General features: G+C 44.8%; 1 protein-coding gene across 2 annotated transcripts in view; it reads right to left on the bottom strand.

The window, feature by feature from the left end:
• Positions 1-24,554, bottom strand: part of RASGRP2 (RAS guanyl releasing protein 2) — an 890,649-nt gene that overhangs the window by 71,133 nt on the left and 794,962 nt on the right. For both annotated transcript variants that reach the window (XM_089681654.1, XM_089681653.1), the window contains one exon: positions 7,331-7,444. In XM_089681654.1, coding sequence (XP_089537780.1) covers positions 7,331-7,444 — 114 coding nt within the window. The remainder of the gene's footprint in view (positions 1-7,330; positions 7,445-24,554) is intronic.

The following is a 24,554-nucleotide window of genomic DNA, read 5'->3' on the forward strand; positions in this document are numbered from 1 at the left end:
GTCCAGAGTGTGTCATGGGTCCCTGTACGGCCTCCCATTGCTGCTGTCTCCATCGCCACACTCTGCCATGTGCCACTTTCAGGTCTCCTCACACTCCTGCTGGTTTCCATTTTGTCATAGGTTGCTGTATGGCCTCCCATTGCTGCTGCCTCCACCGCCACACTGTGGCTCCAAACATTGGTTTTGGCCCCGTGACTGGCCAAATGAGTGAAGTGTGCGGTGATTCTAAGATCGACGGCACTCATCTGCATGTCATACTGACTGACAGTATTATTTCTCTTCCCCAGCAGACTCCAAGGGCATTTAAATTAAAGGTACAGTGTTCTGCACTAATATTAAGTCTCTCTGAAGCCTAGAAACACCCTTTTTTAAGTTAAATTCACAGCGAATATATTCGACTCGAATCGAATATTGTCCACGAATTCGCCGAATCAGTCGAATCGAATTTTTGAATACTTCGCTCATCTCTAATTAAGGCTCCAAAACCCCCTGTAACAGCTGAGCTGCTCAGTATTGAGCCCCTTAGGTGCTAGTGCCAACCTGAAAATCCACTCCTCCTTCCGCAAAAAGTCCATACCTAAATCACCTCAGCAGCTGGAGAGATTCAGCACGTAGAATGCCTTGACCTTGCCCATTAGGTGATGAGTTATGAAATTTAGCAAAATGTTATGTAATGTTGTTCGCCCGCCGCACCCCACATTACACTGTGCCTTGACAGTGCATTGTGATAGGCCAAAACAATGCACCGGACCACAGGTCGGGTGCAAGGCTTTGGAAAATCACAGCGCATGATGAGGTCATAAGAGGGCGGGGGTGACCTAGCCCCCTTGTGACGTCATCACTGTATTTAAGAACGGTCATCCTGGCACAGCTGTGAGACGGCGGCAGCCAGCGTCGAGAGTGGAGCTTTTTTTTATTTTTATTTTCCTTTTCAGGTTGGCCGTGGCATTGTGATTGATGTTAGATCTTCCTCGGGGGACATTTTTTGTTTTTAATAAAAGGACTTGTCAAAGACTGTCTATGGTCATTTTTTACACTACACTTTTTTTTGTGAATGAGTAGTGGTACCATGTACCCCATACTCATTCACATAGAGGGGGGGCTGGGATCTGGGGACCCCTTGTTAAAGTGGGCTTTCAGATTCCGATAAGCCCCTCAACCACAGACCCCCACAACCACTGGCCATGGTTGTGGGGGAGAGGCTCTTGTCCCCATGTGCTTTGGGGGGGGCTGGGTTGTCCCTCCTGCCCCACAGCACCCCCCCATGTTGAGGGCCCATAGCCTAGTATGGTTAAGGAGGGGGGCGCTTGTTCACCCCCCCTTTCCTGATCTGCCGGGCTGCATGCTCAGATAAGGGTCTGGTATGGATTTTGGGGGGACCTCATGCCATTTTTAAAAACATTTTGGTGTGGGGGTTCCCTTCACAATCCATACCAGACCCAAAGGGCTTGGTATGGATGGGAGGGGGCACCCCATGCATTTTTATTTTTTGTTTTTTTTAATTGCTGGGCAATACCATCAATTCTTTTTACATTCAGCTGTCAGCGAGAAATCCCGCTGACAGCTGAAACGTTAAAGAATGTTTTTGATAGCTGTGTGGTATCTTGCTGCATACTTAGATGTGGTAAGATACCGCTTAGTGAACTGTCCCCTCTGAAGTTCGCGGTCGAACTTTCGTTAGGTTCGAATTCTTCGACTGCGAACCGCACAGGGGGGTGTTTGGCCCATCACTATACACTTGTTTAGTTCTAGAGGATTGGAGAATTTGGTCTATCTCCCTTTCATCAAAGGTCCCTTCCTTATGCCTCCCCGCAGCCCAGATGGATAGTGTTCTATTGATGTTTGAGATATATGGCATGTTTTTTTCCCCTTTTTCCCCTTTTAATGCTGATTTATGTTTTCATCATCTCTCCATTTGGGCCAGCAAATACATTGGCTTATTCTTTTCCTAATTATTTACCAATGCATGTATGTTCTCTATTTCCACAGAGTTAATGGATATCTGTCATACTTGATTTTAATGTTTTGAAGAAATGGTAGTTACCGCAAAACGTGTCAAGAACAACCAACAAGTGTAACTCTACATTATGAACAGTTTATTCCTTTTATTGATGCGCTGTATACATATGTTTTTAATGCATGTTTAATAAAAGTGACAAAGATTTTTTCGAATTTGTTTGTGGAGTTGGGTTTCTATATGTACATATAGATATTGGTGGGTCACCCTAGAACACCCTTTTTTTGGTATATTTTTTCTATTTGGTTTGGTGTGGGTTGGTGACCCTCCCGATATAAAATTGTGCTATATATTTTCCATCCCATCGCTGTTTTGACAGCTTCACCCTTTAAGTTTAAAGATTCTTGAGAAAGCTCCAGCAGCAAGCGTGGGTTGGTGCAAGCTGACTGAGGCTGAATGCAACTTATCTGACCAGGCTTGTAGTAATGATTGAACAAACTCAGTTTACACTTCCTTTGTCTGACTGGAGACTGCATTGTGTTAACACAATCCACCTGAATATTGTTAAAAAATGTATGCCAATTCATCCTCCAACAACCATAGTAGAGATTTCACCTAAGCCATATTGAAGGCAGGAATAAAGTCACTGCTTCCCTTAGGAATACTGGACAAAGCTACCTCTGCATAAATCTGAATCAAGCCCTGAACATCCCCATACAGCATCCTACCATGATCAACAAGGGATTGAGCAAGATGTATGCACTCCAACAGCTGATCCCTGGTCTGCTCCTTCAGTATTCCTTGTCCTCTGTCATTAGCAAAGTATAGTAAATAACCTCCTCTGGATGCATCCTGCAGCAAACAATAGCAGAACCAAAATGGTTTCCCTGTGCAGCCACTTCTAGTCATTTCTGGCCTTGATGTTATATCAAGGATTCCAAATGCTGGTATCCTGTGAAACAGGCGTGATCAGAAATGTGTTGACTTGCACAGAGACCACCAGGCACAATTATAATATAAATAATGTGATTTATTTAGGATAAAGTAAATAAAAACACAATATAAAAAACACATCAAGTGTACCAAAACCCCATGAACCAAACTCCGTGAATCTAACGAGTGAAGATGCTAGCAGTGAAGAAACTACTTAAGCCAATGAATAACTATATGCAGGCAGGAGGATATGGCTAAGAAGCATTGTCAATGTCAAAGCAAAAGGTCATGCACAGGAGATCAGGCAGAGAGAGCAGGAAGCAAGTCAGGACATGGGTAGGGTACGTGGGAACAGGAAGAAGTAGGCAGGTAGAGGATCAGGAACAGGATCAGATTACAGGACCAGAGAACAGGTACACAGATCAGGGGCACATGGGCAAAACACCAAGTGCCAGGAAACAAATACATCTAATGCTCATTTCTGTGATGCTATTGCTTATTCCCATGCAGCTAATGCTCGTGCACATGTACCAGCACACAGACGAGAGTGGGCGAATAACCAGAATGCATTGAGATGTTACACATTAGCACCAAGCTGCCTATTTAAAGAAGGCCCTGCTGTTTGCTAATCGCTGGTAGTTCTTCAGCTCCCCGTGATCCATGTTCCAGATTTTGCTCACTGATCTTCCATTGCTGATCCAGCTTGTTTCTGACCTTGCTCTGTGGATTCTGGATACTGGCCTTGGCTTGCTCCTGACTATTCTTTGCCTGCTTCCCTGGTGCTGACCTCAGCCTGCTACTGGACCTTGCTCTACTTGCTAACCTGGTACTGACCTCAGCCTGGTTCCTGACTACGCTGCTGTCTCACTGTGTATGACCCTGGCTCACCTTGACTATGTCCCTCACATGCTATCAAGCTACCGGCACTCATGCTTCTTTGAGCTTTGTACCCGGTCACCACATTTAGGGGTGCTCAGACCAGAGCTGCAAAGGAAGCCCTCTCGTCAACTCAGCCTGCAACCAAGGTACATGACATTAAGGCAAGGGGGAGTAGCACAGGAAGAGCTAAATATCCTCCCAGCAATCAACATCAGATGATGACTAATTAGTAAGAGCTGCTGGCTCCTGAGACACACCCAGTGGTGGACACCAGATCTACAACTTACAGGTCTGGGAGCCACAGTGCCACCAACAGGTGAACCCATTCCTGATGAAGAGAAAAATAAAAGCATTTACGTATGATTTCAGAAGTGGCAAAAGCTTCTAAAATAAATCAAACAGTGGCAGAGAATTCTGCGTTAGTCAGACTGGCCTCATGATGTGTGTCTGTGAGGGAGTCAAGGAGCAGTGTTGGTGTTAGACCCTGCTCCAGAACAGGGAAACCACTATCAAACTGCAAGGAAATTAGTTTCCTAAGGGCCTGCTGTGGTCTTCCAGTGTAGGGTAATCACAGAATGGAAGTGGATTGAGGCAGTTTAGCACGTCTGGTATCAAGGCACTGCAATATTCCAGCCATAAATGAGTTGAAATAGCTGTGTCACTAACATTAAAAGACAGCAAATGATCAGGTTGCATTGTCACTTAAAATGGTGGCCAGAAGTGTGTAGTTAGAAGTCTTATAAGCACTACATCTCTACAGCAACTTCTGGTAGTGAGTTGAAAAAAAGACCACCACATTAAAATAGGGAAATACCTTAACAATGCAATTGATAATAAAAGTTAGGGAAAGTTAGCGGAAAGTGCATATTACCCCTTAACCCATGGCTTCTAGACTGCTTGTGTGCATGGTGCTGCAGTGTGTCTTTTAGGATGTAGTGTATATCACAGATTCAAAAACAAAAGAAATTAGTCCATGGATAAACACACCAAGTCTGCCATATAGCAGCAATTACCTGATGTTCCTTGACTTAGAGTTAGGCTACGTCAAATGACAAATCGGCTCCAAAAAAACTCACTTCAAGCCCTCCTCAGATAATTCCTATTTATACTCTGAGTTGTCATCACCCGAGGTGGGTAAACTGCTTTCCCAAGGGACATTTCAGGCGGCTCCAGAGGAACTGCTCCTTGGATCAAGAGTACTCTTCCCAAGGTCTAATCTTCAAGAAAATATTCTTGGAAAAGGGATTCGACCCAGCTCTTGCTGAGAAATCCTATCAGGAATGTTCTACCATTTGTAGCAAGGCTTCTAAAACTGAAATGACCACAGGGTCAGACATTTCATCCCTCAGTTCCATAACAAGTTTAAACAGATGAAAAGGATTTTTGCTATGCAGGATTTTGATAAAAGCACAGTATACCCAAGTTTGTTTACAGAAGGGCCCCGAATATTAAAAACAAAATTGCTCCCAGTAGAGTACCATTTACCAAGAAACCAACATCTCATTCCTTAGCAACCTTCTATAATATTGTGGGCATGTACCAGTGTAAGAAACTAAAATGTGGAAGTTTGTGGATCATCAAAAAAAGTTTAAAGGACCGTACGGGCAGAGCTCTTTTTTCTCTTGCTCCACGGACCATGCAATTTATTGTTGTTCCTGTCCCTGCAACCTATGTGGGCCGGACAGTATGGACAATCTGGACACAATGGGAGCACAGGAGGTTGATTGGAGAGGTCAACACAGATCATAGTGTTCCCCGACGCTTTAAGTCCATTCACAATGGATCCACGGAAGGTCTTCATGTTTGGGTTCTTGAGCAGATCCACCCTTGTGACTCTGCGGTGGAGAGGTTTCATACTCTCTGCTGCAGGGAAACTTTTTGGATATATTATCTTAATACTTTGTCACAAAGTAGGTCTGAATGAGGAGTTGGAGGTGTGGACCATTCTGTAATTCATTGTATTTTTTGTATGACTTTTCATAAAAAGGCTGCTTTTAAATAATTTTTTAAGTTTTTATTTTATTTTCCTTCTGCCAATGGTCCCTATTGCCCCCCCGCCATTTTTTTTTCTGTATTGGTCATATCATTCCCCCCCATCCTTTTTTCAGATTGAGTAGTATAAGTATTTTTAAGTATCCTGTATAGTCTCCGTATTTACCAGGTCCCTCTGTACTCTTTCATCCCCATATATTGAAAGATGGTTACCTAATATATCATGGTTTTATGAATATTTTTTAAAATATATGTCATTTTATCCTTGTTCTCTTTTACATTTGTCATGACTTTCTAGTAACATAGTTTACAAATATTTCATGAATACTTCTCTGTGTACACGTTGGATTGCCTACTATAATTTGCCTGTCTATTGTTTTATTGTGACATTGCCGAGAATGCAGAAGCCCAGTCTGTGCCTCCCGCCTCCTTGTCTGCCCCCACAGGTTATTTAAACTAATAGTTACAGGCTTAAAAAGAGGACTGAGACCCTTGAAATGCATTATGATTGCCCCCCCCCCGACATCACCTAAGGATTCTGACATCCTCGCAGTGTGGCTGGAGACGTCACTAGCTCTTTTTATCCATACTATCTTCTGGCCCATTGGAGCCCCTGCTGCTGCATGTTTGATGGTCATTTTTTTGCCTCTGTGTACCTTCAGATGATCGAATATGGTGTTTCAGCCTGCTGTGTTGTATTCCACTGGTGGATTGGTGAATTCTGATATGTAACTGTGCTGCTTTTAATAAAGGCGTTTTTTGCTTGGTATTATCCCCAGCGCCTTGCTTTTTGCCATTTTCTGCTTTATCACAGATCTATCAAGACATGTGTAGAAATGTATGTAAAAGTTCATGAAAGCCCTGTCTTACCTTTCCCATGTCACTGGCCCTGTTCGGGGTCCAGGATTTTCCCAATATGGTTGGCATAACCTCAAAGAGATGTTCAAGGTCTAAGTGCAATAGGAATGGACTATGGCTGTGGATTTGTATAGCACCCTGCAGCTATCTACATTAATCGCACCACTTGCCAAGGTAAGAGTCAAACGCAGGACCCAGTTCCTTAAGAAAACATTACAGCCTGGCCTACTACTGCAGAGTACGATTCCCATGCTATAGTCGAGGGGAATCAATCCACAAACTGTTAGTGGGCCATAAGGCAATAAGTACTCACATCCTGATAGAAGTGGCAGCCGAAGGATAGTAATAGAAATAGAAAATCTTTCCTGAATTAACATGAAAAGCTGGTGCAAATGGATGGTCATCTGTTTACATCCACAAACCCATAGGAATAAATTGCTGTCTATTTTTCACCTGAAATCTAAAAAGATGTAAAAATGGTCAAGTGGAACATCCATGTGAAAGTAAATTCAGATCTCCTGATTTTCATGTGTGTTTTTGGTCAGGCTCAATGAAAGTATTGAATACACTGGATCAGTTTGAAAGTCAAGCAACTAGCATTTTCAGAAGAGAAGTCAGCTGTAGTCTGAAACGGTTCTGGTTTCCTTTAATTGATCACACTACATCATCAGAGCTGTAGAGGTTTGCAAATTACAGTAGCAATCTACTTACCGCCACCATTTTCTCTATGTGCTGACATAGCAAAGCTTCATCAGGTTTTGCTTTGACCAAAGCCCATTCTTCCATAGGAGGTGAAGGGGATGCTGGTGACTTAATGTTGATTTGCTGATGAATAAAAAAGGAAGCTTTTAATATTTTGTAATCACTTATGTTTGCTAAGTGACAGGTAAAATATTAACTTTAGTAATGGTAACAGTATGAGACTATATGTAAGCTTACTTTACCAGAGATAAATACAATTACAAATTTTTTTAAACACATTTTGAAAAATCAAAGTGTTAGCTTTATGCAAGCAATGGTTTTATCAAATGTTAATGCATGTTGCTGTTCATAGGTGTGTACAGCCTATTGCATTAGAGCAGGGGCAGGCAACCTTTGAGAGGTGGAGATCTACCTGAACATAAAAGATCAAAGATCACCGGGGTTCAGCGCCATTAAAAAATAAATAAATAACTAGCCAGGCCTAACTAAATAGCAAGGAAAATGTAGACAAATATAATAAAACAAATGTCACTGTAAAAATACAGACTTGGCCTACCGTAAAAATGGACAGCGTCAGTCATTAGGGAGGTGGACGGTGTCAATAGGGCAGAGGTTGTTGCCAGTCAGTAGAACAGTGGATGGTGTCAGTAGTTTTTATATAATTTTTATTTTTTAATATGTCACAATTTTTTTTTTTTTTTTTAGGAGCCCTGTTGAAAGGGGAGCACTTGGGGGCAAGGGCCAGGCAGCAGAAAAAAGGAGGAACAAGGATCGGAGGGGCAGTGGGGGAGGCATTTACTAGAACAGATCCCCTGGATTTTCCTCCTGCAGCAGCTGTACGCTGGTGGGAGGGTGAGGAGGAGATGCTATCTTTAAGCTTGTCCAGGAGGACAATAAAGAGGATCGTCAGAAGGCAGGTATTTAAAAATCTGAACTCCCTGCAAGTGGCTGAGGATTGGGATTTTTCTGCCCCCCCCCCTCCCACCCTGGTGACCTAAGGTGTCGGTCTAAGCAGCCGTATGGTGGGCGCCAGCATAAGGCTGCTTAGACAGCTGACTTACGGCATCAGGGTGGGGGGGGGGGGCAGAAAATTCCCGATCCCCAGCCACATGCTGGGAATTCAGATTTGTAAAATACCTGTCCATGGGAGGGAAGGGGGGTGGGGGAAGAGGACATTGCTTGTGGGGGAAAAGGGAGTAGAGGACATTGCTGGGGGGGTACGGGGGCCAGAAGTCACTGCTATGGGTGAAAAGGGGGGGCAGACGACACTACTGTAGGGGGGATGATATGAAGGGTGGTAGTGGACACTGCTATGGGGATGGCCCTGCCCATAGCAGTTTCCTCTGCACATCACCTCCCCCCCTCACAGTACCGTCCTCTGCCCTTCCCCCACAGCAGTGACTTCTGGCCCACTCCCCCCCCCCCCCACAGCAATGTCTTCTGCCCCCTTTTCCCCAAGCCTTCTCCGCTGCTGGAGGAGTAGTGCATCCTCAGTGCACAGCGGAGAGCCAAAGACAGCAGGGCTCAGGACGGAGGGTGGGAGGAGGAGCTGGCCAAATGAACTTTTCATATTAATAAGCTAGTAATTGGTTGCTAGGACCGACCTAGTTGCCAACCCCCGCATTAGAGTGTGCACACTAGGGTTGCCACCTTATCTCTTTAAAACTGAACACATTAATTACACAGGTTACACAGGTTCTGAGGCAAATTTAATACACATAAGCCACTAAGTGAGTTTAATTACCACCTTAATCAGCCACAGAATCTGTAATATGTAATTACTACACCGCGTTCCAAATTATTATGCAAATTCTATTTAAGTGTCACAAAGATGAAATATTTTGTTTTTCAGTTTAACTCATGGATGGCATTGTGTGTCAGGGCTCTTTTGATCACTGAAAACAATCTCGGACACCTGTGATAATTAGATTGGCCGGTGAGCTCAATTTAAGGAAAAACTACTAAAGGGCGGTGTTCCACATTATTAAGCAGAGCACCATTTTCAAGCAATATGGGGAAGAAAAAGGATCTCTCTGCTGCCGAAAAGAGTGAAATAGTTCAATGCCTTGGACAAGGTATGAAATCATTAGATATTTCACAAAAACTTAAGCGTGATCATCGCACTATTAAGAGATTTGTGGCTGATTCAGAGCACAGACGGGTTCGTGCAGATAAAGGCACATTGAGGGAGATTTTTGCCAGATCCATGCATCGGATCAAGAGAGCAGCTGCTAAAATACCATTGCATAGCAGCAAACAGATATTTGAAGCTGCTGGTGCCTCTGGAGTCCCACGGACATCAAGGTGTAGAGTCCTTCAGAGTCTTGCAACTGTGCATAAACCTTCGGCCATCACTAACCAATGCTCACAAGCAGAAACGGCTGCATTGGGCAGAAAAATACATGAAGACTAATTTTCAAACAGTCCTGCTCACTGATGAGTGCCGTGCACCCCTGGATGGTCCAGATGGATAGAGTAGTGGATGGTTGGTGGACGGCCACCCTGATCCAACAAGGCTGCGACGTCAGCAAGGCGGTGGTAGAGTCATGTTTTGGGCCTGAATCATGGGAACAGAGTGGGTCGGCCCCTTTAGAGCCCCCGAAGGTGTAAAGATGACCTCTGCAAAGTATGTGGAGTTTATGAGTGATCACTTTCTTCCCTGGTACAGAAGGAAGAACTATGCTTTCCGTAATAAAATCATCTTCATGCATGACAATGCACCATCTCATGCTGCAAATAATACCTCTAGATCAATCGCAGTTATGGGGATAAAAGGAGAGAAAGTCATGGTGTGGCCTCCATCCTCCCCTGACCTCAATCCTATTGAGAACCTTTGGAGCATCCTCAAGCAAAAGATCTATGAGGGTGGGAGGAAGTTTACATCCAAACAGCAGCTCTAGGAGGCCATTGTGACATCTTGCAAACAAATTCAAGCAGAAACTGTCCAAAAACTCACAAGTTCAATGGATGCAAGACTTGTGAAGCTGCTATCAAATAAGGGGTCCTATGTTAAAATGTAACATGACCTGTTAAAATGTTTAAAAAGTTAAAATGTTGTTAAAAGTTTGATTGAAATAGCTTTTGATTTCAGTAAATATGCTGCAAACACAACAAATGACAATTTTCAGTTCTTTACAACCTATAAAGTGTTTTGAAACTTACTGTGCGTAATAATTTGGAACAGTGCCTTGTAAGTTTTTTATGTTTTTTTTTTTTTTCCAAAAAGAAGGTTTATTGAAATATAGAAATATACAACTCGTCACAATAAAATAAACACGTGAAGTGTGAATAAGACATTGGGCAATGCACACATCAAGCAGAAAGTGAATGCAGTCCACTACACAACTAAACATTGTGGAGGAATTATGCCACGACAGGGTTGTGCCTGTAATACACAAAGACGCTTATGAAACAAATTAGACAATGAGGCACCGGAACTCCTATAGTGATGTCACGGAATGTGGATCTGTAGAGGGAAGGAGAACATAAACGAGGTCAAAGCCGAAGTCAACGCCATAGATTTAAAAAGTTGGAGGTATCCGAGTGCGGGTGTGGGAATGTATGATCAAGTAAACTGCTAATGAAGAAAGGGAAGTGATGTTGTTAGCATGCCTAATTGTCTTCTGGACGATTTATCAAAACTTACGGAAATTTATCAGAAAAGAAGGAGAGAAGAAAAGAAAAGAAAAGAAGGAATGATAAGATGAGAGGGAAGGAAAGAGAGAAAAAAAGAGAAAAAAAAAAAATAAGGAAAAGGGGGGGGGGGGGGGAGGAGGGGAAGCACAGGGAGTGGGTATAAGGAGAGAGGGAGTAACAGAGTGATTGTCATCAACGCGGTGGTACATTCGCGGAAGCAATTAGATTTCAGACTGTCATCAGATTCAGACGGTTGGGGGTGGAGCACAGGGGGGGGGGGTCAGCCCCCATAGAGTCAAATGAAACCGAGTAACACCCAGACAGAATGGTCCATGAGGGATCGGTAAACAGGGGTAGTCAGAAAATGGGTCCAACAGGCCCATACGTGGGAAACTTTTGTAGGGGTATCGAGTGCAGTCGCAATCAGTTCTTCCATATCCGCCACCCTGCCCACTCAGGTGAGCCAGTCACGTATAGAGGGAGGACGTGTGGAGCCCCACAGAACAGGAATACAGAGTCTGGCCGCGTTGACCATATGCATGGCTAGGGATTTGAAGTACTGTCCCCCGGGAAGGGGAGAATGGTGAAGGAGAAATTGAGCCGATGGACCTCTCGCCAAAACGGTTGAAGAACCGAGCAGGACCACCAGATGTGGAGAAACGACCCATCAGAAGTTCCGCATCTCCAACAGCTATTGGGAAAGGAAGGATTGAAACGATGAATCTTCCAGGTGGTGCGATACCATCTAGCGGCTATTTTGTAGCCGTTTTCCTGTGTCGAGACATTGAGGGAGCATTTATGAGAGTACTTAAATATGAGGTCCCAATCGGAGTCTGATAGGTTAGCTTCCAAATCTCTATTCTAGGCCCGACAAGAGGGAAGAGAGTTGTAGGTCCTGCTTACTACTAAGATCTCTGAAATCAGATCTCTAGAAATCTCTAGAGCTCTGAAATCAGATGTTTTCGTGGTTCAGCTTTAGCGCATATAGACTCAAACGGGGTAAAAGATCGGGACCAGTTTTGAGGGAGTTTATGCGAAAGCAAGTAATGTCTAATCTGGAGATATGCCCAAAAAGGGAATTCGCGGATATCCAGACTTTCAAGCAGTTCTTGAAGTGTTTTCATCTTGCCATTGTGGACAAAATGTTTTGCCAAGATCAGTTTATGTGGCCAGTGTGTAGATAAAAAATCTTGGTGCATCAGGGTTAAGGCGGATAGAGGTTAAAGGGTTGGGTGTTTCGCAGATGGATGCGGATTTACACGCCAAACGAAAATTTTTTAAAGTGGGCCCTACCAGCGGGTGAGTGAGAAGGACCAGGGGCGTATGTTTCGGCAAAAGGCAAGGGATCGAAGCCAGGGGTAAGGGTGAGCATGCGTTTTCAACATATATCCAGTCCTTGGAGGCCGTGTGAATGTGCCAATCAACTATCCGTGAGAGGTGACATGCCCAGTAGTAGCGGTGGAGGTCAGGGAGCCCAATTCCACCTCCAAGTTTAGAAAGGGTCAGTTGGGAATAGGCAATGCGCGGGCGCTTATGGTTCCATAGGAACAACGAGCACATTTTCTTGCAAGATTTGAAAAAGGCCAGAGGTAACTGAATTGGTAATGTTTGGAAGAGATACAGGAGGCGGGGAAGTATGTTCATTTTGATTATCGCCGCCGGTCCAAACCATGAGAAACAGGGACGATGCCACTTAATGAGATCTTCCTGCATAGAGCGAAGAGCTGGAAGGAAGTTTTTTGCATAAAGGTCTTCAATATGACGAGTAAGCTGGATACCGAGATAAGTAACGGATTCCCTTTCCCAGTGAAATGGGAATTAGGACTCACAAAAAGAGACTAATTCAGAGGGCAGGGTAATGTTAAGGGCGGAGGAGAAATTAATTTTGAAATTTGACAAGAATCTAAAAAAGGCGAAGTCTTTCAGTAGATTTGGCAAGGTGGTGCGAGGGTCTGTAAGGAACAGGAGAATGTCATCCGCATAGGCTGCTAACTTATACTGTTTGTCTGCTACCTTGATCCCCTTGATATCAGGGTTAAGACAAATTTTTCTTAGCAGCGGTTCAAGGGACAAGACATACAAGATGGGGAAGAGGGGGCATCCCTGGCGTGTACCGTTTCTTAAACGAAAGGGGTTTGACAAGTGGCCATTAACCTGGACTTGGGCAAATGGGTCAGAGTATAGGGCCATTATAAAATTAAGCATCTTCTCACCCAATCCAAAGGCCACTAAAGACGCCTTCAGATAATCCCATGCAATCCTATCAAAGGCCTTTTCTGCATCCAAGGAGAGGTAAAAACCGGGATAGCTAGACCTGTGGATCCAATGGTTGAGATTAAGGGCCTTAATAGTATTATCCCTTGCTTCTCTGCCAGGGATAAATCCCACTTGATCTATGTTGACCAGGGAGGGGAGCAGGGGGAGAAGGCGATTAGCGATGATCTTAGCGAATAGTTTAATGTCCACATTCAGCAAGGATATGGGTCTGTAGTTAGATACCTGGGTAGTATATTTCCCGCTTTTGGGGATGACTGTTATGTGAGCCTCCAAAAGGCGGTTGTGCGGCTGTGAAGGGTGAGAAAGCGTATTAAAGGCAGAGAGAAATGGAACACCCAGGATATCTAGGAAAGATTTGTAGTAGGCTACCGTAAAACCATCAGGACCCGGACTCTTACCCTGCTTCATCTGTTTCACCGCGCACTGCAGTTCATTTAAGGTAAGGTCCTTTTCCAGAGCGTGAACCAGGTCCTCGGAGAGGGCAGCTGGACCATGGAGATGGAGGAATTCGGAGATCAAGGAAGCTCTGGATTTGTCCGTGTGTATAGGGGGACGATCCGGAGGTAGATTGTATAAAGATTTGTAAAAACTTTCAAAGTGGGAGGCAATATCGGGGTTAGACGTGGCCTCAATGCCATCGGGGCCCCTGATTTTATGTACCGTCATACTAGATCGTTGTTCACGAAGAGCTCTGGCTAGAAACCGACCACTCTTATTTGCGAATTCATAGTACAGCTTTTGCGAAAGAATATATATTTTTCTAACTACCTTGCCCAGTTCCGTGAGAAGTTGTGTGCGAGTATTCGTAAGTTCTAAAAGGGTTGACGCGGCCAGGGTCCGCTTATGTGCTCTTTCCAAAGAGTGGATCCTGTCTGTAAGGAGCCTCAAATGCTCTTGTTTGAGTCTTTTACGTTTCGTCGCATTGGCTATGAGGGTACTCCGAATAACACATTTATGGGCCTCCCACTGCGTGAGAGGCGAGATGTCAGCGGAGCTATTCAAAGAGAAATATTCAGTCAGAGTAGAGCGAATCTCTTGTTCGATAGCAGCATCCGCAAGAAGAGAAGCATCTAGACGCCAATATTTGGAGCGCGGGTGCGCAATGGGGAACTGCAATATCATGGTAATGGGATGGTTATCAGAAAGGACCATTGGCTCTATGGTGGCAGCGTGGAGAAATAGAAGATCCAACTGCGATAAAAAAAAATAATCTATCCTAGAGTATTTATTGTGCGGTGGAGAAAAAAAAGTGTAGTCCTTAACAGAAGGGTAGAGGGTACGCTAGGAGTCGTGCAGTTGCAGGTGTTGTAGTTGTATACGTATTTGCTTAAGAGCCGTATAGCGTAAGAAAGAGCATCCTGAGGAGGAGTCTAACAAAGGACTCAAAGGGACATTCAAATCACCCCCCAGTATCAGCACCCCTGATTGAAAGGCGGCTAGGGCGGAGGTGAGGAAGCGTGTAAACAAGACCTGCTTAGAATTAGGAGCGGGTAGTAGACGGCTCAAGGGACAGGCCCGCTATTCCAAGTGGGGGAGAGAGGGATAGGGAAAGAAAAAAGAGTCAGGGAGAAAGAAGAAGAGTGCAAAAAGGGTAGAAAAGAAACCAAGAGAAGAGATAATAATAGTAGCCGGATAAAGGGTTCAGTATAAGCTCACCGAGCTCACTGTATAGGGAACTATGCTCGTTCACATCGCTATATTCAGTGCTCAGTATGAGCTGCTACGGTCTCCTACAAAGCATCTACCTGTCTTAACATTCAGTCGCCCCATCACCCCCAACCACCCCTCTAAAAGTATAAGGGGCCTCGGCCACATTCCCACAGGTATAATACTTTATGAGTAAGCAGAGGCCTCTTCCGAGGAATCAGGAAGAGGCAGGCAATCCGAAGCATGCAGGGGTAGAGCAGACTACGTCTGGACAGTCTCACAACAGCAGTAGAATGTCTTCGAAGCAGCGAGGACATGGTTCAGGTGTTGCAAGAGGAACGAGGCCAAAGGATGGTGATCGTCCAGCATGCTCTCGGTTGATTGGAGAATGTGGGAGGCCGGGAAAGGCCCGAGTCGAGATCCAATTGGAGGCGGAGGACCTGTTAAGGGGTGCAGAGCGTTTGGCAATGATAACCAAAGTAGAGCCAGAGAGTTGTTCCCTATTATGGGAGGTTGAGACAATATGAACAGTGCTCATCCTTTTGTTAGGCAGAGAAGAGGTACATAGGCCCGGTCATTGGTTGCAGGGCATTGACTGCAGGTGGAGCCCATGGAGCATTGGCCATTATCTTGGTGAATAAGTGGCGGGTGCATAAAAGTAGAAGTCCAACAAACATGGAACCGTGAATGGGTGAATAACCAGGACGTTCGGGGTGAAACGGTGAGAAAACGTGCGAAGCATTAGGAGAGCTTAGGCGCTTGGTGAAGAGTGCGCCGGAAAGTCAGGAGCGGTTGAGAATCGCGGACTCTTAGATTTCGCGCCTCGGCTTCCTGTGTGCCGGAGAGGCCGTCGGGCTGAGAGTAGCTGGTATGTCCCCTGCGGGGAGTCTCGGAGGAGTCGATGGGACCATCCGCCCCTTATGATGAGATTGGCCAAGCCAATCCATAGTGCTGTCTTCAGTTCCCAGATCCTGGGAGCCATGCCACTCAGGCAGGTCGGTCAGTGGAATGCCCAGGGAAATGCAGAAAGATGGCAATTCTTCAGGGGTTCGCAGGTTGTAGATGCGACCATTAGCTTGTACAGAGAGGCAAAAGGGGAACCTCCATCTGTAGGGAAAGTTACATATCCAGAAGGGGGCATAGCGCGCGCCGTTGTCGTAAGGTAATGCTGGATAAGTCCTGAAACAGTTGTATTTCTGCTCCCCCATATAAAAGATGCCTTCTATCTCTAGCGCAGCGGAGGATATCCTCTTTGAGCGGAAAACTGACCAGGCAGCAAACAACGTCCCTGGGTGGATCTGTGTCTCCCCTCCTGGGGCGGATTGCTCTGTGAACACGCTCGATATCAATCAGGGTTGCTGGCGGGCGACCAAGGAGGTCATTAAATATTGCGATGACCGCATTGGAGAGATCGGTAGTTACCACTGATTCTGGGAGGCCGCGGATTCTAATGTTATGCCTACGACCCCGTTTGTCTAAATCTTCAATATGCCTATGGAGTTCCCTGATAGTAGAAGTGTGACACGTTGATTTTTGCTGCATATCATGCATGGCGGACTTGCTTTGCCTGGAGGCGGATTCCACCTGATCTAGTCTTGAGCCCAGTGCCTGTATATCTGCACGTAAATCATTAACAGCGGTAGTAAGCGAGGTAGTCAGAGTGGCTTTGATGTCAGCAGCCACAATCTGAAGATCCCTCAATGAGAGGGATCGTGAAACAGCAGGGATGTCATGCTGGGGCACTGTGTCTGGGGCTGCATGTGTGGCAGAGCAAGAGGAGTTCGGCATATCTGCGGCTGTAGAGGGGGGGGGAGGGAGATGCAGAGGGGGAAGGAGATGGTTGCTGTCCCTCTCTCTGCTGCTGGGAGCGGAAAAGCTCCGTTATATGTCTCCCCTGCGCACTGTAACTCCGTGGGGATCGTGACCGGGCACCGAATGATGTCCGATCCGTCTTCCCCATCCTGTGGCAGCTGTCTCTCACCCAGCTCCTCTGTGAAGTGGTGCAGAGGGTTCCGGCCGGCGGGAGCTCTCGGGTTAAGCGGCCATCTTCCTCGCGTGGCAGACCACACCCCCCAGTTTTTTATGTTTAAAAAAAAATACTGTTATCATTAGGAGGTTTGTTCAATACAATTTGAATTGTACTCTTAATAGTTGATAACATGAGAATTATGCTGACTGTTATTTACATCAATTATTTAGGTAAATGAGAAAAACATCATTTGCATAATAATTTGGAACACGGTGTATGTGTTCGGTTTTAAAGGTATGAGGTGGCAATCCGAGTGCACACCAAAGCTTAACTACACCTTAACTACACATGCATATTTATACATTATTATTTATTATTATTATACAGTATTTATAAAGCGCCAATGGTTTGCTCAGTGCTGTACATTACAAAGGGGGACAGAACATGTGACAGAACAATACCAATACAATGCAAAACATGAGGGGATCGAGGGCCCTGCTCTTTCGAGCTTACAATCTAGGAGGGAGGGGATAGTGGTACAGGAGGAGATAGCTGTGGGGGATGGAGTGGTAGGAAGAGTGGAGGAGGTCGGCAGGTTAGGAGGGGGTGGTGTAGGCTTCCCTGAAGAGATGGGTTTTCAGGGTGCGCCTAAAGGAGAGGAGAGTAGGTGATAGTCTGATGGGTTGGGGCAAGGAGTTCCAGAGGATAGGTGACACCCTGGAGAAGTCCTGGAGGCGGGCATGGGAGGAGGAGACCAGAGAACTAGAGAGAAGGAGGTCTTGTGAAGAGCAGAGTGTGCGTGCTGGGTGGTACTTGGATATTAGGTCAGTGATGTAGTACGGGGCAGTATGGTGGACAGCTTTGTACGTCAGTGATAGGATTTTAAATTTGATCCGTTGCACAATCGGAAGCCAGTGGAGGGATTGGCAGAGGGGGGTGGCGGAGATGGAGCGGTTGGAAAGGTGAATGAGTCTGGCAGCCGTATTCAGGATCAACTGAAGCAGGGATAGCCAGCAGCGAGGCAGGCCAGTGGGGAGGGAGTTGCAGTAGTCGAGTCGTGATATGATGAGGGAGTGGATGAGCTGTTTAGTGGTTTCTGGGGTTAGGAACGTGCGTATTTTGGCGATCTTGTGGAGGTGGAGTCTGCACGAGTTTGTTAAAGACTGGACTTCGGGCTGGAAGGATAGGTTGGAGTCCAGAATGACACAAAGTACTCTGGCCTGCGGGGCGGGTTTCATGGTGGCGTTGTTGGATGTGATGGAGAAGTCAATGGGGGGTGGTGTCCGGGCTGGGGGGAAGACAAGAAACTCGGTTTTGGAGAGGTTGAGTTTAAGGAAGTGGAGCGACATCCAGTCTATGTCGCTCAGTAGGTGTGTGATTCGGGCGAAGACCGAGGGGGTGAGGTGGGGGGGTTGAGAGATAGATTTGTGTGTCGTCGGCATAGAGGTGGTAGTTGAAGCCGTGAGAGTGTATGAGTTGGCCAAGGGAGGAGGTGTAGATGGAGAAGAGAAGGGGCCCGTGGACAGAGCCTTGAGGGACCCCAACAGAGAGGAGGAGTGAGGGGGAGGTGGTAGCATTATAGGTAATGCTGAAAGAGCATTGTGACAGGTAGGATGAGAGCCAGGAGAGAGCAGAATCTCTGAGGACGAGGGAGTGTAGTTTTTTGAGGAGGAGGGGGTGGTCGACTGTGTCGAAGGACGCAGAGAGGTCAAGGAGTAGGAGCACTGAATAGTGGCCATTAGCTTTGGCGGTTAGCAGGTTGTTGGAGAGTTTGAGTAAGGCAGTTTCAGTGGAGTGTAGGGGACGGAAGCCGGACTGTAGGGGATCGAGGAGGTTGTTGTCGTTGAGGTGAGAACTTAGGCGGGTGTAGACTAGGCGCTCGAGGAGTTTAGATGTAAATGGGAGCAGGGGGATGGGTCTGAGGTTGTTTGGGTCATTGGGGTCCATCTAGTGGCACTCTGCCCCGTCAGCATATTATCTCCCTGACTGCAGATTCAGAGTGAGAGAATTGCTTCCACACTTCTTTTATGAGTAGAGTCGCTCAGTGAGAGATCTTTCCCATCTCCACACAGAGTGATAATCCTAATGCGAATGGGGTAATTAGGTGTGCCCAGGTATATTCAGCACACACTGTGCGCACGCCTATCTTGCTATTACTTTTAACATATTGTGACAGGACAAGACCCTGTCATTATAAGATGGGAAAATGTGATACAGGATTCCCATTTATTGTGAATGTGACATTTCAGACTAGTTTATCTTGGCAGAGAAAGCTGTGGAATGGGCTCTCTCTGGATTCTGCAGCTCTGGATTGGAACAGTCAATACTGTGTCCGGGTTTTGCTAGACACCTAAGATCTGGAGTACACAGGTGTGAGGTGTCATTATATACTCAGGTCTGAGAATAGCTCAGGCCTCCCAGTGGGGGAAATGGAAGGTCTCACTGAAGGGTCAGAGGACCCAGGCGGAAGCCGAGAGACAGGTCTCAGTTCCAGGAGTCAAGTCGGCTCCTAATAGTGTGTCAGGAGAATTCCTCCATAGGTCAGAAGTGGATCTTACAGCAGGGTGCTGTGTCTAAATGCTAGAGAGCCAAGTATCCAGGAGAGGTACTGCAATTGAAGCGAAGTGAGCTTATGAGCATAGTGGCTCAGCATTTTCCAGTGTATGGATTTCTGTTAAAGTTGGAGAAGATCAGAACATGCCCTGGAATGCGATGGAGTAAGGCGCACACGAGGAGAGCTCAGTCTTCATTCTATCCTTTCATAGGCATCCTGCTAAATATCCTGACCTTTCTACCCTGCTCTAGAGTGATACTCTACCCTGACTATCTGATATTTCTCCGCCACGCAAAGCCTCAGAGGCCAGCTCTAAACTTGAGAAATTTTGCCTCAAGGAGCGGGATGCTCAGATCGAAGATGGGGGTGTTTCTACATCAAACATGGGGAACCCAGTGACAGAGACTACTAAATTCCTGGAAATGATCTCCACATTTCAAGCAACCCTTAACTTACCTAAACGAGGTCAAGATTGATATTTCTCTAGAACACCAGGACTTTCATAAACTTCAGGACCGGGTTACAGAGGCCGAGACCCACATCAGCCGAGTGGAAGACACGCTACACCTGCTCCAGCACACCATGGAGCATATGCAATGCCAGGTACAGCAGATCACCCAGAAGCAGGATGACATGGAGAACCGCTTGCGGCCCTGTAACCTTTACTTTGTAGGCCTGCCAGAGGGATCCGACCCAGCTTCCTTTCTTGAAAACCTCCTGTGCTCCACCTATGGCAGGGCCACATTCTCCACCACATTCGTAATGGGGAGAGCCCACCATATGCCTGCACGGCCACCACCACAAGGAGCACCACAGTGTACAATCATAGCTAAACTCCTCAACTACTGAGACCGAACACTGTCTTTTGACTGGCAAGAGAAAGGCAACATTCCCTTTCAGTAATAATTGTAAATAGTGGAGCGCTGATATTACCTACTAGTCAAGGACAGGTTAGCATATCACAATATATAAATGGTGCAAAGGTGACTAGTAGTGTCATAAATACACACACATAGATAATTATTGCAGTGATATAGTGCATGTGTACATATAATCAAACCCTAATTAATGCTATATGAAAGTCCATAACGAAGAACTTCCGCATAAGGTGACCAAAAAACACAGCAATCTATATGGGGTAATCACAGTGCCACACGTTGTGCAGACAAATCCACAAGTGGCCAAGATGGCTCCTCACCTCCCAGATAAGACCCACTGGGTCAACTCAGTGTGTGGATGGCCCACAAGCATCCAAAGGGATATCTCCAGGGATGGAACACAGGGAACAGCGATTAAATTGCTTCAAAGTCTTCTCCTATCACAGGGATACTCAGATCCATATGACCATAAGGAAGTGATATTAAAAACAAAAAAGATCCTCCATAGTGTAATCCTGCTTTTTATTCAACATATAGACAAACAGAAAAAGCCAAATGGCTCAGAGCATCAGAAACCATGAGTATACACCCATGATATGGGAAAAAGATGCTTTTACTGTTTTTTCACATGTGAGTGGGCAATTGGCTTTTTCTGTTTGTCTATATGTTGAATAAAAAGCAGGATTACACTATGGAGGATCTTTTTTGTTTGTAATATCACTTCCTTATGGTCATATGGATCTGAGTATCCCTGTGATAGGAGAAGACTTTGAAGCAATTTAATCGCTGTTCCCTGTGTTCCATCCCTGGAGATATCCCTTCGGATGCTTGTGGGCCATCCACACAGTGAGTTGACCCAGTGGGTCTTATCTGGGAGGTGAGGAGCCATCTTGGCCACTTGTGGATTTGTCTGCACAACGTGTGGCACTGTGATCACCCCATATAGATTGCTGTGTTTTTTGGTCACTTTATGCGGAAGTTCTTTGTTATAGACTTTCATATAGCATTAATTATGGTTTGATATGTACACATGCACTATATCACTGCAATAATTATCTATGTGTGTGTATTTATGACACTGCTAGTCACCTTTGCACCATTTATATATTGTGATATGCTAACCTGTCCTTGACTAGTAGGTAATATCAGTGCTCCACTATTTACATTTATTACTTTTTTTCTATTAAATTTACCTTGTGGTGAAGGTGAGTGTGAGCAGCTTATTATTAGGCTATCCATCCCCAGCGCAGGAGGTTGTTGTCATTTGTTCAACATTCCCTTTCAGAATGTCAAAGTGGTTTCTTTCCCTGACTTCTCAGCAGAGGCGAAGATCCTGCTTTGATATGGTTAAAAGGCGCCTCCGCATACACCATCTCAAGTACGTCCTGTTGTACCCTACCAAGCTCCGTGTGGAGGTAGAAGGTCACGTCCACTTCTTTGAAGACCCCGACCTGGCGTCCACCTGGCTTGATCAGTGGTCCACTACTGATGTGGCTCTGGCCTGAACACTTACAACTGGCCGTCTCTCCGTGAGCACCTTCCTGCATTTTCACGCTTCTCTACTATAGATGATCACACCTTGCGTGACCCGGCAACAGTTCTTTCTTTACTTTCCCTCCTTCCCCACATGGCCAAACCTCAGACCATGGCTTCTCACCAGCCATCTGCTACTGTGTACCCAACCTGGAAAATATACATCTTTTGCCACTTCAGACCATGTGGATTAGGTGCACCTGTTTCTTGTCCAGGTCTCCTATTCATGTATCCTGCTATTCCTTTCCCCTCATCCCATATATGTTTATCCCTTTGTTCTTCCCCGCAGGAATTTCTCTCTATTTGGATACCATCTTGCATGAACATCTACCTGAAGATACCTCTCCTCTGTTATGGATGTCACTGCCACATTAGTATTACTTAAATTACATCTGAAGGACTTATTGTGTGCCTCACTCAGTAGCTCACACCAGCAAGAAGTTGCTACAGTTCCTACAATTTGGAGTGTCAGGTTTGAGGATCCACGGGGGAGTGGATCCGATAGACACCATTTACCAAGTTTTTTTTTTTTTAATATTTAAAATTTTTATTTCTTTACTCATACAAACAATAAAAAAACACATTAAGCTTCATAAAGGTATATTTCTTATATTATCTAAAACCCTCCCCAAACTCCCAACCCCCCCCCCCCCCCACCCTCTACTCTTAAGACTATCTAGAGGTAATCAATCTTTAGACCTTTGTGATTTCTTTAATACTATCAAGTCTTCTATCATGCTACCTTTATTCTCAATAATTCATATACTTTTCAGAAGTCCTAAAAAATTTCATCCAACCACTCCATGTTCTCCTAAACATCTCGATTTTATCCTCATCTATACATCTTAATTCCTCCATTTGCATAATACCCTCTACTCTGTCAATCCAATCCTCTATCCTTAGGGCCTCCTTTGCCTGCCAAAATTTAGGAATTAGACCCTTTGCAGCACTTAACAAGTGATATAAAGCTTTATTTTTTTACGTAATACCGAAGCTGGCTCAAAATGATAAAATAGGCATTTCTACGGGTCTCCTTGGATATCTGCCCCACATATACAGTATCATGGGTATATAAAGCTATTTCTCTCCAGCAATGTTTCAGTTTCGGGCAACTCCACCATACATGCTCCATGCTACCCCTTTGTCCACACCCTCTCCAGCACTTGGGGGAGCTCTCCACTTGCTGTTTATTAGCCACATTTGGAGTTATATACCATCTCGCTAGACATTTGTAGTCCATTTCAACTGTGCACATGTTTGTAGCCCTATATGTTAAATTAAAGATACATTTTTCGGTGCTGTGGATTCAGTTCAACTACTAATTCCTTCTCCCATTTGCCTATATACCCAGGGGGATCTATTCCATCTAAGTCCATGAGGATCTTGTATATCCTTGAGGTCAAATTTTTTGGGGTTCCCATCCCATTCATTAGTTTTTGCAGAGGATTCATTTCCTCCAATGACCTCATTGGTTGTGGTAGACTTGCAACAAAATGATATAACTGGTTATACCTCTATTCATCCAAACTAACAAACCTCTCTTTTTTTTTTTTAACATTTGAAATGTGCAGAATTTTCCTCCTTTTACAATCTCTTTCAAACATGCATTCTTATCTTTTATCCATCTTCCCCCTATCTTCATATTCCCCAGTGCAAAATATTCTGTACCCTCTAATGGGATCAACAATGAATTGTATTTCCATTTTTCCTTACTGTGTATTCTATCCCACGTGTCAAATATCATCCTAGTCAACTCACTTGTGCCTATATCTAATGTTCGGAACCTATACGGTATCCATATCATCTTCTGTAATTGTGTTTTACTTAATTCCTCTATTTTTATCCAACTTTTCCTTTGAGTGTTAAAAGTCCAATCCACCACACGTGATAACATTACAGCTGTGTAACAATTCTTCACTTTAGATAACCCCATTCCACCATTCCCTTTTGCTCTACATAGCACCTCATACCTTATTCTAGGTCTCCTTTTGCCCAAACAAATTTAGTGATCATTTTCCTAACTATGGTAAAGAAGGTCCCTGGGATCGGGAGCATTTGAAATTTATACAATATTTTTGGGAGAATTACCATTTTAACTAAGTTTATTCTTCCTATCCATGAGGCCCCACCTTTTGCCAGCCTTTTTAACTCCTCTTTTATTACGTTTAATAAAGGGATATAATTTACTTGATACAGTTTTTTTACTGAGGTAGTTAATTTTATTCTGAGGTACTCCATTTCCTTTTCCCTCCATGTAAATGAAAACATCTTCTGCAGATTTTTCTTATCTTTCACTGAGAGGTTGATATTTAAAATTTCTGCTTTCACGGGGTTTATATTCAAATTTGATGTTACTCTATTTTTTTTTCTTAATTCTTTTATCAAGTTCAGTAATGTTATTATTGGATTAGCAACACTGAACAACATGTTGTCTGCATATGCGGCGACTTTATGTTCTAGGTCTCCTACTTTTATCCCTCTTATATCCTCACTCTTCCTAATCCTTTACAGGAGTGGCTCTAATGACAACACAAACAGTAAAGGGGAAAGGTGGCATCCCTGCCTTGTTCCATTATACATTTTAAAGAATTGTGAGTAGGATCCATTTACCTTTACCGACACTATTGACCCATTATATAACCCCTTAATCCAATTCAACATCTTTATCCCCAGTCCCATTTTTTCCATTGTATCGAACATAAAATCCCAGTTAACCCTGTCAAAGGCTTTTTCAGCATC

This window comes from Staurois parvus, unplaced genomic scaffold (genome assembly GCF_062004578.1).
Source record: "Staurois parvus isolate SC_StPar_1 unplaced genomic scaffold, SC_StPar_1.0 ptg000275l, whole genome shotgun sequence".
Classification (NCBI taxonomy): domain Eukaryota; kingdom Metazoa; phylum Chordata; class Amphibia; order Anura; family Ranidae; genus Staurois; species Staurois parvus.